Source organism: Phytophthora infestans, genomic scaffold (genome assembly GCF_000142945.1).
Source record: "Phytophthora infestans T30-4 supercont1.25 genomic scaffold, whole genome shotgun sequence".
In the NCBI taxonomy this organism is placed as follows: Eukaryota; Oomycota; class Peronosporomycetes; order Peronosporales; family Peronosporaceae; genus Phytophthora; species Phytophthora infestans.
Genome location: NW_003303734.1, coordinates 1792663 through 1811713, shown reverse-complemented (window position 1 = coordinate 1811713; position 19051 = coordinate 1792663). Strand labels below are relative to the sequence as shown.

The following is a 19051-nucleotide window of genomic DNA, read 5'->3' as shown; positions in this document are numbered from 1 at the left end:
GGCTTAGGTACGAGGTAAAGCCATGCGACATGACACTTTGACATCATCTTTGGTGGCGCGGGTACAGGTGGCCCGTCCTGCACTCCAAGGCCGACAGTGAGCTTGACACGGCCGCTGTCACGACGGTGACTCAGCGGCCCGGCCCGACCGATCTATGCCCGGCTACCTTCAGTTGATGTGACAGTCGTGTATTGCTGGCTGTCGGCGCTCGCACGGCCGCCTCCAATGGAGGCAGCAATGCATGGGTCCCTTGCGTATGCTGAGGTGCTTGGGCGACTGTCGCCACCAGTCACTGGTCCAGTGCGATGGGCGCTGTTTCTGAAGGAGGGTGTTCAGTGGAGCCTGACGCTGGTGTCGTCAGTGGGATCGATGATACTATTGGTACCACCAAGTCTGGGCTCCACAGTGGAACCCTGCGAGTCACTGAGTGGCTGGAGCCCAGTGGCACTGCCACTGGCAGTGGAGGGAAGGCACTGGTTCGCCAAGAACAGATTGACGTGGCAGGTTTCAAGATTCTTGAATTGAGATGGACGTTGTTATGATGCTAGAAATCACGATCGAAAGTTGTGTTAAAGCAGACTCTACATTGTAGAGGCACTTTCCTCACGAAAACGCTGAGGCCTACACAAGAGAGTGTAGTGCGCTATTTCACGGCTGTTTAATTTTTTTTTATGAAGAAAGCAATTTGGCTGACTCGTTTCATAAATTCAAGGTCACTCGATTGACCCATTTTTAAAGGCTCTTTCTTTCAGTAGCACCTGTGGCCATAAGCAGTGAAAATCGAAAGGCTCAGAGGCTACACCTTCAGCAAGAAATAGCGGTCATTTCACAATGTTGGGGTAAATGGAAAAGTACCGACTGTCTCAAAAGAAAATAGCGCATGCTCAGCAAAACTATGCCGTCAAAGGTAAACTCCGTGCGTCTTTTTTTTTTAGGAGTTTACCGGAAATTTTTTATTTTTTTATTTTTAAGAAATCTAGAGCTATTCGAATAGTGGTCCATTACAATTTTTAGACATCCCCGTACCAATCACCGTATCAAAACCGGTTTGATTTATCCTACGATCATTTCCCCCGTCAAAACCGTTTGGCACCCCCGCTGCACACGTGGAAGTCAAAGCGTCGGGCATCGGACGTTCCTCCTGCCGCTTAAGATGCAGCAGCCCAACTACCCGCCGCGTGGTTATGGCGGCCAGGCTCCGCCCCAGCAGCAGCAGGCGCCTCGCAGTGGCGGCGGATACGCGCCTCCTAATGCTGGTACGCACCCTAAATTCCTGTCGCCGTGGCCATTTTCACCGCTAACATTACATTATTACGTCAGCAGGATACGGCAACATGCAGTACGACCAGCAGCAGCCCATGTCACAGCCCACGGGTAGTTCCATCATGTAGTATTTGATATCCTGCATCAATAATTAACTTCAGCATGTTGTCGTGAACAGGAAGTTTACCTGCCCGCGGCTTCCCAGGTGTTCAGCAGCCTCAAGCTCCCCACTCAGGTATTGGAGGTCGTCCAGGTTTCCCTGGCCACGTGCAGCAGGTGCCAACCCCAGGTTCTCAAGGCTCCTTCCGGCCTGGCCAACAATTTGGCGGCCCGCCTGCTCCAGGCTCTCAAGGTTCATTCCGACCTGGCCAGCAGCCTGGCCCGCCTGGCCCTCCAGGTCCGCCGTCCGATGGAGCAAACAGTGGCGTACCACAGGTGAACCGCGGGCCACCTGGTGTTGCAGGACACAGTGCTTACCCAGGCCAGGGCCCACCCGCTCCCGGATCGTTCCAGAATGCGCCACCTGCAGCAGGACCAGGCTCGTTCCAGTCAGGGCCACCTGGCCCGCAAGGGCCACCGAGACAGCAGTTCCAGCAGGGTCCTCCTGGACCAGGACAGCAGTTCAACAACGCTTTACCTCAACACGGTGGCCGGCCGGGCCCCCGTCCTCCACAGCTTGGTGGCCAGATGCAAGGCCCGCCGCCGCCACAGTTTAATGGACAGCAGGGACCTCCTCAGGGAGGAGCTGCGCCATATCTTCAGCCTAATCGTAATGCAGGACCGTACCCAGGACCCCCCGGGCCGGGTGGTGCTGCGCCTTACGGTGCACCTGGTGCACCTGGCGCTCCAGGTGCGTATGGCCAGCCGCAACAAGGAGGATATCCTCAACAGCAGCAGCCACAGGCGACTCAAGCTCCGAAGCAGCGTATTGACCCGACCCAGATCCCTCGTCCTGTTGTCTCGGCCGAGCGTGTGCAGTATGTAGCTCGTGGCCACACCGTAACCATGCCTCCCGCTGCGTCGAGTGACTATGTGTGTGTGGACGAAGGCTGTTGCAACCCGCGCTTCATCCGACCGACGCTGAACCATGTTCCTGCCAACAAAGATTTGCTGAAACAATGTGGCCTACCGCTGGCCGCAGTTATCTGTCCACTTGCAGACCTGCAAGAAGACGAGCTGCCAATTCCACTGGTAGACTTTGGCCCTAGTGGCCCGTTGAGATGCACACGCTGCGCTGCTTACGTGAACTCCTTTACTAAGTTTATACAGGGTGGACGCAAGTTCGTATGCAACATTTGTCAGCTGAACAACGAGACACCGAGAGACTATTACTGCAGTGTGGACCAGTACGGCAAGCGTCGTGATATCCAGGAGCGTGCAGAGCTGTCGCGTGGCTCGGTGGAGTATGTTGTGCCTGCAGCCTACACGATCCGCCCGCCGCAAGAGCCCATTCTTGTCTTTGTGCTCGACGTGTCTCTCTTTTCCTTCCAGACTGGGCTCGCTACTAGTGCCTTGCAGTCGATTCAGTATCTGCTGCCGTCGATGGCTCAGAACAAGCGCAAGAAGATTGGTATTGTGACGTTCGACACGGCCGTGCACTACTATCGTATGGACAACGGCTCGTCGTCTATCTCGATGAGCATTTGTCCCGATATTGATGATCCCGTGGCTCCACTACCTCCTAGTAGCTGGCTGGTCTCCATGGAGGACCCAGCTGCGTCAGAAAAGATCACAGAGCTATCGGAAGTCATCACGCGCTCGTTTGAGAACACTACAAAGAACCAAGCTGTGTCAGGTGCTGCGTTATGGAGTGTGGCTGACGCTCTGGCCGTGTCAGGAGGACGTGTGGTGTTGCTTCACGCTGGAGCTCCTCGTATGGGCATTGGCAGAGTGAAACGCGAAGAAGTTAGCGGCGCATACGGCACTACGAAGGAAGTGGATCTGTACACCCCCGAGGACAACAACGCGTACGAGATTCTGGCTCGACAGTGCGCTGAGCATCATATTTCTCTGGATGTGTTCTCAGTTGCCAACACATTTGCATCTTTGGCCGATGTGGGTCGTGTGTGTGAGATGACAGGTGGTCGTGTGCAGTACATGCCTCAGTTCGAGAAGGAGCAGTCAAGTAATCGTCATCATCTTACCAGTATGCTGCAGCGACTTGTGGATCGTGACTGTGGCTATGAAGCTGTGCTCAAGGTGCGCTGTAGTGCCGGATTGCGTGTGGAGCACTCGTACGGCAACTTTTTCAACGCGCGTGGCAACGCCTTTACGACAGATGAGATGGAGTTTGCGGTGATCGACCAGGACCGTTCGATGTGCGTCACGTTCGCATACGACGAGCCTCTTGCTGAGAGCACCGACGCATACATCCAAGCAGCTCTACTGTACACGCGTAGCGATGGTTTGCGTTGTGTGCGCGTACACAACTTGGCGCTGCAAGTGGAGCCGTTGCTGTCGAATGTGTTCCGGTTCGCCGATCTGGACGCCACGTGTTCTGTGTGGCAACGTTCGGCAGCGCGGCAGTTCGTGGACAAGCAGCTCATGCGTGCGACGCCTATGGCTGTCAAGGAGTCGCTGGTTGATCAGTGTGTGACTGTGTTGTTCAACTACCGCAAGTTCTGCGCTTCATCTTCATCCTCGGGCCAACTTATCCTACCGGAATCTCTCAAGTTGCTGCCTCTATACACACTGGCAACGCTCAAGAGTCGTGCGTTGCGTGGGAACCTTGTGGGCAACCCACCGCGTGGATTTATCGATGTGCGTGCAGACGAGCGAGTTTTGATGATGGGACTGCTTAACAGTCTACCGGTAGAGTTCTGCGTATCAGCCGTCTACCCGAAGCTGTACAGTGTCCACGACCTGGCAGATGACTGCTGCACATTGGACGAAGATGGCAAGTTCATTCTGCCTCCGCAACTCCCGCCGACTGCTGAGAAACTGGACGAAGAAGGCATTTTCCTCTTGCACTCGGCCATGTGCTGCTACATTTACATTGGCCCCAAGGCTTCGCCCGAGTTGCTGCTTGACCTCTTTGGTGTGGACCATGCTGACACAGCCGAGCAGACTCTCACCTTGTTTGAGACACTGGATACTGAGCCGCCCGAGGGCGACGGGATGAGTGCTCGTGAGCGACTGCGCTCGCTGGTGGAGTACGTGAACTCGACGATTCCCATCTCGCAGCCGCTGGAGATCCTGACCAAGAACGACTGGCGTGCCAACCGCTTCATGAGTGCTCTTGTAGAGGATCGCACACGCAACGACGTGTCGTACGTTGAGTTTTTGGTCCAGGTGCACAAGAAGATTCAGTACAAGTTCCACTAGACCCACACACAAGACAGAGGTAAGAGGGTGATGGAGGCGACATCAAGAACAAAGAACTCGTGCGGTGTCTTGCTTGCTCGTCATCAATACAGTGCGTTTTTGTCAGCATTAGAGACTCACCTTGTTCATTTGAACAGTAAAAAAACTAGAAACAAACCTCTGCAGCGATTAAATCCACGGCGTCCATCCTTCGTACATGACGCAGAGGTTGTCTGTCTTGGTGGCTTCGTCAATAAGCCACGACGCTTGTTGCTCCACTGTAAGGACTAGTGGGGCGTCGGCCATGTCAGTAACTGTACCTGACAATTTCTCTTCGATGCGCTTGAGAACTTGCAGACCATACTGACTCTTCTCCTCAACATTTCGTAGAGTACTCGCACCAGTGCCATGCGAGCAGTTGTCACTGCTGACGTCCATTACTACGCTGTTCCCTGACCCCAGCGCGACAGAATCATCTGTAGTGTCGGTTTGTTCTTCGACGTCAACTTCATCAGGCATGGAGACGACTCCGCTCGCTCGACGACTCGCTTCTACCGTGTTACTTGACAGACGATCAGCCATTTCAGTGGCTTCGAAGAACTGCTTCACGCATCCTCGTACAAGATCTCGGGCCTTAATAAGAAGCATGGGCGTGTCTTCGGCCAGTGGAGACTCATCTTTGACTACTCGCAGTGCCTCGATCAAGTCAAGTAGTAGCTGTAGCAACAGGTAAACTCGTGAAGACTCGTGCACGTCGACACCTTGGTTGTTGCCAGTTAAGAGCTGGTCGGCTTGAGTGTCAAAGTCACGCAGCGCACGGTCGAGTTGAACGACTGCACCACGAAGAGAAGCACACAAGTCTCCGTGCTTTTCAAGCACGCCTTCCAGTTGCTGTAGATGATTGACGTACCGGATACTACGAAGAAGAATCTGAACAAGACGATCGTTCTCCATGAAGGAAAACCCTGCCATCACATTCGAAGCAGGGCGCTCGGGCGACAATGAATCACGGGCCCTAATAGTTCCAGCAGCCACTTGACTTTGCTTCGATGGCGTCTTGGCCTTGTCAAAGCCCATAAGTAGTAGCCGCATCTCCTTGATGCTCTTACTCAGCACGCGTGTAATCTTCAATACTGCGTCCATGTTGCCATTACAAAAGGAATGGAACTCCGTCTCGACAGCGCGTTTTCTCGAAGCAAGCGCGTCGTACATCGTCTTTTTTTGCTTCAAATTGCCTTGGAGTTCTTGTACGTGAGTCGTCATCTTTTTCACTTCTTCATGCATCGATCGCATCTCTAACGTAGCGGTGGATGCAGACTGAAGGATATTTGTACCGACAACATCCACTTCGAGCTGGATCTTCTCTGTGTCGGGCATACTCGACGTCTCGATGACACTGATACCTTGTACAAGATCCGCCAGAGTCCGTCCATAGTCGAACAGACCCGCCACGTTATCGTAACAACTCTGCACGCAGGCATGCAAGCTTTCGTCACTAGCATCACCCATGTTTGAGGCGAGATAACCCAGTTGCTGGGCCAGCTCCAAGACGCTCGCTTCGACAGTAACTTGATCAGTCAGCAGTGCATTCAGCTGCGGCACTTGGGATGATAGGAACGCAAGCAGTTGCGTTCGAGAAAGACTAGCAGCATCGCCTTGTGCTGGCATTGTCGTCGACAACCACGCGGCATATCGAAGACGCCCTGTATGTCGAATCCTGATAGACGAAACGCGCTGAGTCCAGGCATGCGCTTGAGATTTACTCCACTGATACGTCCACCACTCTTCACATACACTCATCAGTTCTACAACTGACTTGGTAACATCGTTCGTTTGCGTTTCGGGGGTAGCAGTCGATAAATTAGCCAGTGTAGACGGTAAAATGTCTGGAATCTGCGAGCAGAAATAATCTGCCCATCGTGTCTGCAGCTTGGAAGTTGATTCGTCAAGCGCACAAAAATCAAACTTCCACTCGGACGAGATAACACTGGCAAGCTGGTACCGCAGCAGCTTTACCAAGCAGTTAGAAACGAAACCATCCACGTGAGACGACCAAATCGTGCGTACTTTCTCCACCTTGTCCTCGTCTGTTCCAGTATACAGCTCAGCGATGATCAGTACTAATTCAATCCAACTGGCACTGGATGAACTTTTAATACGTTCGACTTCTTCGCCAGACAACACGGATAACTGGTACAAACTATCAACCAGCGATGAAATCTTCTGTGTGACGGCAAAGCCAGCAGTCAACAAGCTGCGGACTGCTGGGAATTTCGCCAGCATCACTTCTATCGATGAGTGTGTATCTTTGACTGCACTGGTTGACGCCAATACCATACCCAACACTTTCCTTCCATCCGGTGTAGTCCTCATCACCTTGACTCGCTCCAGTAAGCCTCCACACTCATCCATTTGTCGTCCATAAACGTTAGATACAAACTCTTCCTGTAGCACGACAGCAAACGATCCCACTTCTTGTAAAATCTCGTTGAATCCATCCATACTCTTGTCGCGTTGCGACGCCAGAAGTTCGCTAGCTCGAAGCCTCTTCATTGATCCTTTAGGCGTTGACACCAAATCCAACAGCGTCGAGCACGCTTGCGTCACAGCCACCACAACTCCGAATCTTGCTGGTGCTTTCAGTGCAGGCGTGAAAATATACTCGGCATTCGAGACGCAGCTCTCATCATTCAGTTGTTCCATCACTTCAATGATCCAAGACGCACCAGCGAGTTTCATAAGGCGTTGGCCTTGAGCGTTGGACAACTTCATCGCAGAAAGAGCATTCGACACGTCCTCCAGTAGCTGGTCAGCTTGAGAAATACACGATGTCTCCTTCTCCTCATTAGACTGAGCGTTGAGATATAGTGGTAAGTCACTAAGACGGTTCAGAACCATGGTCGACTCAGCAACGTTCTCTTTGGAAGGAGCACTACACGTCACAATGGTGTTAGCAGTTCCTTTATTCTGCTCGCCGGCCAGTCCACGCAGATATTCACTACAAACACTCCACCACTTGAAGTACACGTCCTTGCCAGCAACCTTCACCTCTGATTCCAAATACGCATCCAATTCCTTGCGCTGGTAGCCATAATACGAAAGATACGGGACCAAATAAGTGGCGATTTTCTCGATCTCAAAGCGCAGACGTGCCACATCCGCATCAACTGATCGGCAATTCGACTCCAACGCATCCAAAAGCTGTCTCTGCCGACCAACAGACCGTAATTTCTCCATAACACTGCATAGCGTTTCATGGACTGTCTGAAAAGACAAAGTATCGACTGCAGTAGTTACCGCGCTCAGTTGAGTCACAGGATCAGATTCAGCGAAGGCGACACTCTTCTGTCTCCAAACTTCGATCTGCTGGTGTCTTGCTAAGCATTCATCCGCGAAGGAGCTTACTTTTGTCGTAATGTCGTTAAAACGAGTCGTAGTGGACTCAAGTTCTGCGCGTTTGATCTGCTCGGCACTCTGATGCTTGGATAACTCTGCCTCAACGCTGGCAACTTCCCTCAATCGTGTTTGCTCTTCGACCTCAAGCGACAACAACTGCTTGCGTTGTTCAAGCAAAGTCTCAAAGGGGACTTGCGATCCATTGAGAGCTCTGGAAATAACATCAGCATGTTGCTCGTACTGACGGCCAAAAGAAATCGTATCTTGTCGTCGTTCCTCCGCTCTCGACAAGAACAAAGAGAGATTCACATTTACTTCGAGTCGCGCCTTCAAATCTCCTGACCTTCCTTGTCTTCTGTCTTCAGCGATCCAGTCAACCAATGGACCATACACGAACGCTTCAAACAGCGTCAACAACGCTTCACGAACATTATCCGAGCGTACTATACGTAACGTTGTCTCAAATGCCATTCGGAATCTTCCCTCCACTCCTGTAAATCCAAGTGCGTCTTGCAGCATAGGCGTCAGTCGGAATGGCACAATCTCTGGCACCTTGAGTCTACGTCCCTTATCAAAGCAAACGTTGTGGTCGATGTGAACGATGTCTCCACTGTTGACACACAGCAAAATGTTGTCCAAGTGCCGATCCCCTAATCCAACGATGTACCCGAGCACAGACATGACCGCAAGAGACTTGCTTAAGCGCGTGCTTTTAATCCAGCTCTCTCGTAAGTCTTCACTTCGAAGAAGTATTTTCTGTTGCAACACATTGCGTGGGCGCTGAGCCACCAGCTCCTGGTAGACTTGTCTCAATACGTTAGGCGGCCACAGCGAGCGGTTATTTGGCGCCACATTCGTAATGCCATGCTGCTTCAACTTGGCGTAAAACTGAGCTGTAGGCGGGGGCGGTTGCTGTGCTGAAGACGCAGCGACAGGATCTTGAGGCGTTCTTCCACTCGCGTCGTTTCTAGCAGTATACACTTGAAAGAGAGGCACCACATCAGGGACCATCTGGATCAATCCAGCGTTTCTTGAGAGAGGTATGACACTGTAGCTCTGAGCTGACAGATCCCGAGCTGCAGCTGCGTCATCAGCTTGTAAGAACTGGTTCGTCACGCGTAAATACTGCATGATGCGCTCATCCAATCGCAAGTCTTCACGGGCTTTTAGCAGATACTTGTATGTCTTGCCATCCGATCCAATCAACTTCAAGGACTTCGGCTTGGTTTTCGTTCGCAAAACAGTCACGGATGCATCCACACGATGAATAGTGATAGGTTCCACTTGACCTGCAGTCTTCCCAACAACCGCGCCAGGCATATTAGTTAGCGCTAGCTGACGAGAGGTAGAGGCCATCGCCGGCGAAATGTCATGAAGCGGCAGTTGCTCTCGACGTCCCGTGGCGTTCATAAGCGCCTTCAATATCTCTGCGAATGGCTGCCAGAGCTCTTCGGGATTCTTTACTGATCCAGCGTTGCCCCAAGACTCCGAAGCGCAGCAATGGCGGAAGTTCTCCATCGCCTTGTCGATCACTCCTCCGAAGTCCTTGAGAAATTTTCGCTCGTGTGGGGTCACAGTATGTTGTTCACGAATGCCCCCGCACGTTTCCTTCCATAGTCGTTCGATCGAGACATAGATCGGCTTCATAATCGCCACCAACTTGCGCTGTGCTAACTCGCTCTTCTCTTTCGCAGACAACGACGCATTCTTCTCCACGCGATTGGCTTCTTTTTCCAGAGTACTCGTCCTTCGAGACACATCCGCTGATAGTTTGACGAGTGTACTGATCCAAGCTTCGTCCCACAGAATAGAAATCCGACGAAGCTCGAAAATGAGTAGACGTACGCCCTCCACTTGTCCAGCCGATACGTTCTGTAGCTCTTGTAAGACCGTAGCAAACGTGTTACTTGCAGTGCCTCGTTCTTCCTGAGGACTTGAAAACGTGGCGTGAGGCTCCATCGAGTCCACGACGACTGGGTACACTATCGAGTGCGGCGAGTGATGTGCTAAGCGCTTGAGAATCAGGCAAACCAAGGAAGAGACAGCAGAAATCGGATGGTGCGCACGAGCGATCAACTGCGGGATCACGTGAGACCACGGATCCACAGGCCCGTCGGAAAACACATCTTCAAGCGCTGCCACCACTTCCCTTTCTGCTCCATACGTCGTCAGAAGACCAAGCAAACGAAGCACAACCATGGTGATTTCTTGTCTCGAGATACTGCAGCCCGAGTCGCTGAACAGCACTGACAAGTATTTCCCATAACCACGAGCAGCCAGCGTGTGAAATCGGAGAGCCTTGGAGTGGCATGCTTGTTGTAACTCGGTCAAACGATCAACAGCATCACGACTATGATCTTGGGGAGCAAGCTCAGTGCACAACTGCTGGAGAGTACCATGTCGTTGGCTGAACAGCTCGTCGTTGTCCAGGAAATGGCAAAACGCACGAATAACGGAATCATGATCCGATTCGACGATCCCAATCTCATCCAGAAGAGTTGATATCTGTGCTTCATCTTCGGAATCTAAGTGAATGTATCCATTTTGTTCGGAAATCTGTTCCACTTCCCGTTTTCCTCGTTCATAACACCAGTGACTGTAGTGAGCCCAGGCCTTTGGGGATTTTGGCGATACCGCGATTGCAGCTTGGAAGCATTTGTGCGCAGATTCACTTTGAAAATTGTTTGGAAAAGCAGCAGCATCCACTTCTTCGCTATCCACGCTTGTAGCAGGATCCGATGCACTTTCAAGGATTCGTGACGCTACTGGTGACAGCAATTTAGTGTTCTCAGCATCGGTAATCGATTTGGCGAGGTGCAAAATAGATCGAACAGCTACATTTTCCTGTCCAGAAAATGAATGATCCAATCGAAGTACTTCCAAGCTCGTTTCGCACTGTGCTTCCAAGAGCTGTCGTCCTTCATCATCCATACCAACCAATTCCAGAAGCTTAGCTTTCTCGTAATTTAAGGCCATAGCTGAAACACGGCTTGTTTTCTCTAGGCTCGCAGCTTCTCTCAAAAGGCTTTGAGCGAAATCGAGATTGTGCTGCCTCCGGGCCAATCTGGCTACTCCAGTGAGGTGCAAGCACTCTGCATCGGCATTCCAACCTGAGCAACCCAAGTGTAGTGAAGAAAACGGTTGGCCCCAAGTTCCGCAGTCATATAGTTCAGGATTCAGTCTTTGGAGGTTCGTTAGTGCCTCGTTATGACAGAATCCAGTCGACAAAGACGATTTCTTCGCCGCTTCAGCCATTCGGAGTAAGGTTTCCTCAGCTCTTTTGCCAACTTTTTCACCCGCGTAGCCATGCCACGGCGCTGGTTGTAACGCCAACGGTACCAAATCGCGCCAAAGTTTATCAGCAACACTATTTGACAGCGATTCAGCGCTTCGCTGTCCAGTGTTTGCTTCGCTAACAACGTCCCAAACACGAAGCGCCTGTGCCACTCGTGTCGCACGACTATCCTTCACATCATTAGAGCGATCTGTCGAAGCCTCCAGGTTGGATATCGTTCCAATCTCGCTGCTCCACGCATCGCTGCAGTCAAAAATCGACTGGATCTCTTCTATCGGGTAATCATAATCCATGAGAGAATTCGCGACGCTAACGAACTGAGTAACGAGCTGTCGCAGCTTCGTCCACTGGCGTAAAGCAGCATAGCATTTCGCATGTTGTTTAAAGCATCCCAGCAGAGCTGACGGCGAGATACGGAGATTCGTCATTGGAGATTCAAATAGCTTCGCTGGACTGACGGCTTCAAAACCCTCGCGTGTCAGCACTGGTTCCAACAAAGACTCATATTCCGCAGCAGCCTCTTCGTATCGCATTTCAGCCTCATATCGCAGCGCGCTTAGCCACCTAAACAATGGCAATTTGCAGTATTCTTCACCAGTTTCCACGCGACCTTTGTTCTGCTGGTACAGCCTGATCAGCGCCGAAGCAACAGATTCGCTCCATCGCTGAATTCCGATAATGGAATCTGCATCTTTTGCATCGCAATGACATCGGCACAGCATGAACAGCGCGGCATCCAGCTCTTTCTCCGCTTGCCTCAACTCGGTGACAATTTTGTCGGAGGGTCCATGAGCTGCAAAAGATGACATGGCTCTGCTGAGCCTACTGTAACAAATCGTCATCGCAGCGTGACTGTGATAGCGCCACAGCTCGTAGTTTGGTGCATTTTTCGCCATCTCTACCAGGAACGGCCGAATCCGGTTGAGCCAGTCGTCACACACCACCTTGTTCGTACGAAAAAAGACCACTGCTTTATACTCTTCACTCTCCGGGTTGCTCTGGTCCATGTCAGTGGTGCAAATAGCGCTGGTAATACACATCTCTAATGCATTTACGAACTCCAGCATCAACCAGTTCGGCAACTGCTTGCCATTTAAAGCTAAAGGGAGCTCGGTATGATTTCGCTGTTGGATCTCATCCGCATACTCCTGTAACAGTCGCTCGATACTCGCAAAGCTTTGCGCTGGTCCTCCAAAATGGGTACGCAGTCTGTTCTGGACGCACCATGCTGCTGCTTGGCGGATCGCACCCAATAGAATGCCCGAATTATTAATTGCCACGTGAGGAGAAGTGCGGTTCATGATACTTCTGCAGACGCGATTCCACTCGCTTTCATCACACTCTCGAGACTGAAAACGACTAAGAATATTCGCAAAGTCCGCGCCGACAAAAGAAGGGTGCAAAGGCCGCGAGATGTGGCCATACGTACGCAGTTTTTCTTGCTTCAGAAGCGCAGCAAGAGCCACTTCGTTCAGAGCACCAGACATAATTCTGCGCTTTACAATGGGACTGGGGTCTAACAAGAGATCTAGTAACACGTCAAACGTTTCGCCAGCAAATTCACACGCTTCCATTCGAGCTTGAAATACCTCTAGGACTTGAATACAGCTCTCTCGCACTTTCACACTGGAGCTTCGGACAACCTGCGTCACTTTTATCAAAAGCCCTCGGCAACTTTCCCGCGGAATAACGGGAAGCAGTGTCGTCCGAGACAATAAAGCATGCACCACATGCAGCGTTTCAACGCTGAGTCGATGATCTCGAGCCACCACAGTCTCACTTGGTAGCATACCGAGCGCCAACTGCAACATTCGCAGTGACACCCCATTTAAAGTCTCCAAAGCATCACTTCGATCAATAATCCACTTGGAAACAGCACCAATAAATGCGCAGGCCATCTTCAGCACAAGACACAACTGTCGAGGACTCACTTTAAGCTGACGATGACGCTGATTCTGCTTTTCCAGCTTCGTCGAGATCAAATCCAGAATCGCAATTACGTGCGTCGTATCGTCATCAAGAAGCTTCAGTCTTTCAGGATTCCGGGACACTAGAATGAAACATGTAGCTGCAAACACAAAATAACTGTTTCCCTTTTCACCATTTCGGCCACTCAATCGCTGCAGTGCTCGCGCCCCGAATACCTGGTTCAACGTGTACGAACGATTTATCAGCAAGAATGAAAGAGCACTGCACTCAGCCCTCCAAACGAACCTTCAGAGCTTCAATTCCGCCCAGTTGGATCAGGTGCAGACACAACTGGGTAGAATATGTAACTGCGTTAGCGCACTTCAATTGAAACAGACATTCCATGACCTTCACACGCTTCGGCTGGCCACCTTTCTTGACGATTCGGGAAGGAATATCGTCATCCAGTACGCCGATCACAGCAGCACGTTCAAGTAGCGGGTCAGCAATTCTGGAAAAGTTCGTACTTGCTAGCTTGCAAGCATTTTCCAGCACTGTCGAGAGCTTGGTGACCTCACAGTCGTGTAAACGAGACTGTACAGCGCAGTGATGAAGTAAAAACCCTACTATAGCAGCCGAGAAAGGAGCAAAGCTATTGTGTCTTGCGTTGGAAATCGACACCAGATAGTCTGAACAATTTGCCACGCAGAAAATACTAATGATATTCGCGTAAGTTTCTCGTCTGGCACGAATTACACGACAATATTTCACTTACGAGTATTCTGGCTGTGAACACGAAGCAACGCGACGAAGCACCCTCTCGAAAGGGCTTTGAAGGCCTTCACCCCCAGATAAAGCTGCAATAAAAAAGAACGTAGATACCAATAAGCAATTCATACTAATACAAAACTTTAGAGAAAAAATCAAGCTTTTCGTACCGAGATCAGGGACACATTGCGCTACCATCATGAAGCAAGTCACTAAAGTACTAAGACGATCGTCGTCACCCTCTTGATGGTCACTCCATGAATCACACAAGTTTACAATTTCCTGTACCAAGCGAGCCAGTAAGTCAGTTAATATTCAATATAATATTTGAGAAAAGTGTACTTACATCAGCGAATGAGTTCATCAACTGAAGGCTGAACACGCTGTTGTCTGCCCACAAGCGACCAAAATTGTCCAACAGCGTAAGAATTTCCTCCCTATTTTTTTTCCAATTCAATTTTCAGTAGCAAAACTTTTACTTCAGTAAATACTCTTCCAGCGTCACACCCGACACCTTCACGTACCGCAGCGGACTATGCGGTCCCGTGCTCATCATCCACCCAATTAAAACATCCGCAATATCCACAAAATGCGCCTGTAGTTTCTTTAACATCAACGTGCGCCATTGATCTGTACCAGTCTGCAAAGGCAGAGCCTGCAAGCACTTGACCAGCTGATCCACAAGAGCCACCTCGGCGGTATGGTCCAGCAATGTTCTCCACATCTGCATCACTCGAGCAAAGACCATATCAAACTGCTTAAACTCAGCTGACGAGTCCTCCCACTTCTCACCATCTTCCTCTCTTGGCACAATTTTCTCGGTCTGTAGCAGTAGCGCATAGCTCCATTGCACAAGCCATGGCTCATTGCCCAGCTGTGCATTCCTAGCGATCCAGTCGCCGAATCCTGTCGGGTTGTGAGCTGACAGTATCTGTAGCATGGCTAACACGCTTGTCTGTAGCTCCTGGCCGCCCTTAATTGGCGTAACCATCACGTCTGTCAGCAGAGGCAGGTATGGCTCATAGGACAGCAGTAAGCCAGGAGTGGGAGATAGGAGGCGGAAGTATTCCTCCAACTGCTGTGCCGCCTTGATGCGCTGCTTGACGCTCATGACGTCAGCCGAGAGCAACGTCTGCAGCGCCACGAGTGGGTTGAAGGGCGTCGCAGTCGCGTCCGCTGGAGCGTCGCTATTGGCCCTCATTGTATCTGCCTGTCTGTGCCTGGTTCTCTTCTGTCTGGGGAGTACGTCAAGGCTTCTCGTTCATCGTCTGACACCGAGTGCGGAATGCGGGGGGCGCCGGTGTTAATGCGCGAATGGTTATGGTGAGTGCGGTGCGGTTGGGTACACCTTTTCCACCAATCGAACAAGACTTTTGGAAATATTTTCAGCCAATAAGAAAAATGACTGGAGCTGAAGACAGCTTCAACTCTACACTGGTATTCATTAGCGTATCTCCTACCATCCAATGCCGCTTCCGGGATAAAATTCCGCGCGTGCGATGTCGAGGTAGTGCTCAGAGATCCAGGCATTCGACTCTTCTTCTTCCATGATCTCTACCTCCTTTGCGAGGCCTTGCTGTGCGATGTTGTGCAGGATTAACAGAGTTTCAAACTGCGAGTGCCGCTCTGCATTCTCCATAGCTCTGTCAGTGAAGCCTTCCTTGCGGTTCTCAAACAGCCACCGAAGCACTCGCAGATGGCCTCCATGAGCCGCGCCGTCCATTGCCAGCGTTGTACACCCCTCGGGTCGATTTTTACGGAGCCACTTCACAATTCCCAACTTGCCATAGGCGGCGGCACCGTCCAACGCGGCAGTTGAACAGCGCGCCCGCTTACCATCCAACCACTTCAAGACCTCCAAATGCCCCCCACTAGCTGCATTGTCCATAGCTGCACGACTGTAGCCCTCAGTTCGGTTCTGGTGTAGCCACTTCGCAACGTCCAAATGACCCCCACTCGCAGCACCATCTATTGCTTCGAATGTACATCCTTCTGACCGGTGAGTATGTAGCCACTTGACTGTATCCAGATGTCCATTGGTCGCTGCGAGATCCATCGCAGCCTTCGTACAGCCCTCTGTGCGATTTGCATGAAGCCAGCGAACAACATCTAAGTGGCCGTGAGCAGCTGCAACGTCCATCGCTACATCAGTGCATCTCAGCTTGGCTGATGGGCTAAAGGAGCCACGAAGGACATTGTCTCGGCTCTCATGGACGCGCTGTCGCTTGTGTTTACGGGTATCTTCCTCCTCGTGTCCGATCTGAAGCAAATATTGAACGATCTCCAAGTGGCCTTTACCTGCTGCTGCATCGACCACGCTGCAATAGGACTCAGTATCCTCGTTCATGTATTCATGATCAGTGTCACTGTATCCATATTCATCGACGTGTCCACGAACCCAGAAGAGATTAATTTTTGGATCGCTGTGGTACTCAGAGTACAGCCACTTCACCACATTAAGGAATCCTCGCTCTGCAGCAAACATCATTGTTCTTCCTGAGACGCTTTCAACACTAGAGCTCCCTCTCAGTCGCTCGGATAGAGCTTTAATTCTTTTGTTCAGTCGCCAATTCTCTTTTGTTTTCTCTCGGTCATTGCGTGGCTTGTCAGTTTGAGCACGCAGATATTTAGCAACTTCCAGGTGTCCGTTAATCGCAGCAGCATGTATAGCTAGAGTTGCTTCTCCTCCGAGGCAAGTAAGATATGTCCGACGCGTCCTATCGCCATAGCTGTAGTCAAAATTGTACTCTTCCGGACCGCTTTGGTCCCCAAGCTCGCTATCATTCCGATCACGGTCAACGATCCATCGAACGGCGTTCCATTGCCCTGCTTCCGCCGCTTTAAACAGTGTTCCAGCATCCCACGACGTGTATTCTCCACGTTCTTGAAACCACTGCAGCGGCTCGACATGGCCGTTAGCGGCAGCACCATGGAGAGCGTCGTGTCCTTCGGGACTCATGTCGAGCTTATCCATCAGCCAGTTGGCCAGCTCCATGTCTCCTGCAATAAAAGCCGCATCGATAGCGCAGAAGTCGTTTCTGTTTTCACAGGTCTGAGCGTAAGTCTCGTACATCCACTTGACGACGTCGGCATGTCCGGCAATTGCAGCTTTGGCAGCATCGAGTCCTCCCCAGCAAACCCAGCGCCCTTTCTCCCAGTTTTCCTTTTCTTCGTTCCATTCCCCGTCCTCTTCCTGCTCTTCCTCTTCATTACTTATTGCGGTTCCATTAGCTCGGAAATATTGCAGAATCTCTAGCGCTCCTGCTGACGCCGCTTCGTAAATTACTTTCCGCCTCACACCGTAGTCTGGAAAGTGGTTGAATAGCCATCGAACGACCTCTACGTTATTAATTTTCACTGCTACCAGCAGACACAATGTGAATTGCAGCTTGCCATACACTTTGTATGTCCGCAGCAGCTTCCTGACGGACCAGAGCCCCCACCCTCCGGGTTCCAAGTCAACGGTAGTGCTCCAGATGCGGTCCAACAGCGTCACGGACCCGAAATTACACGCCTTATTGAGAGGCAGCTCGACGGATGAGTCAGCGTAGGCCGATACGGCCCTGATCACATGGTCGATCCCAGCAAAACGTGGCTTGGCGCGGAATAGCAGCGTTACCGCCAGCAACGGCGTCGGCGACACAGACACCATCGAAATATGACAAGGATGGTGAAAGAAGTGGTACAATGTTCCCATTTTAGTTGCCTTCAGCAAAATTTACAGATTTAACTGGATACAAAGCGAATGCCACTTGTAAGCTCCGTCAAGAAGAGTGTCCATGCTGAAACACCTCGGATAATGTTCTATTTCTTCAAAGTACGAGATGAACCACCGATCTACGAATTACACTCCCCACACGTATTGAGGAATGTTGCTCAGCATCTACTTCGTCAGTTTCAGGCTCTTCATAAAACGTTTGAGATCTGATGCGCACTGTGCCAGTATTCCATTCTTGAGCACAAGACGATTTGGTCCTTGAATCGCTTTGTCTATTTGCCCAACTGTCTTGATTCCGATTTTGCAAGGAGCTCCCGTCTTCGCATCACCATTATTATCAACTATGCTGACCGGGTCGAATCGTTACAATCGCTTCCAAGGGATCGGTTGCTTGGTTTAAATTTTCGGTCCGACGAAAACCAGCGACACACTCTTCTGATGCTCTAATGCGCCATCCAACAAGTCGAGTAAGCTCACAATACTTTTTTCCGCTGACGGGGTACCTCGTCGGCAGTGCATGTCTTTCTTGTCTGACAGAGGTCGATGTGGGTGATAGAGCGAATTGATGAGCTCGTATTTGCCACTGGCAAATTGCCAGCGCGTGGAATAGGGTGATGTAGCGACGCACCAACGTCAAAGCCAGCGATGGACATGACGTTGGTACCAATGCGTCCTACTTTCTTCAATTTTCTTCCTATTTGTCTTTGCTGACTTCTAACTGTCTTCTTGAGTTGCCAATGAGCGACCAGTTACTGACCGGAAGGCAATCACCATGTTTGGACGAGTATTGCCAAACATTGAACTTCAATGACAGTCATTTTTTTCATTTGAATTCACTAGGGAGATTCTGACCCGGTTCAAATGAACCGCGGCTCACTACTACGCTACGCTATTTCAAGATTCGACTCGAGGACTACTTAGAATCTAGTATAGTGAAATACATATACTAACATAGGATACCAAGGGAATGATAACAAGCACTTCCTCGTAGCCGACAAACAACTAACCATTTCAATCTCACTTTCCAATTTACCTTCTTCAAGGCACATCAGTAGCCTCCTGCGCCTTACCTTCGAGTCCCCATCGTTGGACTCTCGCTGCCCTCCTCCGCTTCGCTCTTCGCCACGCGACTCTTCCCTCGTCGCTGTTCCTCTGCGCCGTGCTCTCACCAGTCGTCACATCTGGTAACCCTTGCTGTTTTTCGTCCGGGAGGGGTTCTTCATTCTCTATGCGCTACGCGACACGTGGTAAGCCGATCGTTGAGCGTGTGTCGTCGTTTGTTCGCCTTCACATTCGTCGGATTGCATTGTTGCGACCTCATTTCATACGGCTTGCCGTTTGGAATTTCTGGGTGTGTACTGCACTAAGCGTCTTGTCTATAAGAACCGGATCCAGTTAGT

General features: G+C 51.0%; 3 protein-coding genes across 3 annotated transcripts; 1 reads left to right on the top strand and 2 right to left on the bottom strand.

Moving 5' to 3' along the window:
- Positions 1-305: 305 nt before the first annotated feature.
- PITG_13151 (protein transporter Sec24) lies at positions 306-4698 on the top strand (the record flags this gene model as incomplete). The annotated part of the gene is made up of 4 exons (XM_002900625.1): positions 306-476; positions 995-1256; positions 1321-1374; positions 1442-4698. The coding sequence occupies 4 exons, from the start codon at positions 306-308 to the stop codon at positions 4585-4587; spliced, it is 3633 nt and encodes a 1210-aa protein (XP_002900671.1).
- A 2756-nt stretch (positions 4699-7454) lies between these two features.
- PITG_13150 (phosphatidylinositol kinase) lies at positions 7455-15134 on the bottom strand (the record flags this gene model as incomplete). Its single annotated transcript, XM_002900624.1, has 8 exons — positions 7455-7498; positions 7554-11329; positions 11495-13401; positions 13472-13880; positions 13941-14022; positions 14104-14215; positions 14280-14370; positions 14446-15134. 8 exons carry the CDS (start codon positions 15132-15134, stop codon positions 7455-7457), a joined length of 7110 nt encoding a protein of 2369 aa, XP_002900670.1.
- Positions 15135-15389: 255 nt separating this feature from the next.
- On the bottom strand, positions 15390-17585 carry PITG_13149 (uncharacterized protein; the record flags this gene model as incomplete). Its single annotated transcript, XM_002900623.1, has 2 exons — positions 15390-15901; positions 16004-17585. 2 exons carry the CDS (start codon positions 17583-17585, stop codon positions 15390-15392), a joined length of 2094 nt encoding a protein of 697 aa, XP_002900669.1.
- Positions 17586-19051: the final 1466 nt, after the last annotated feature.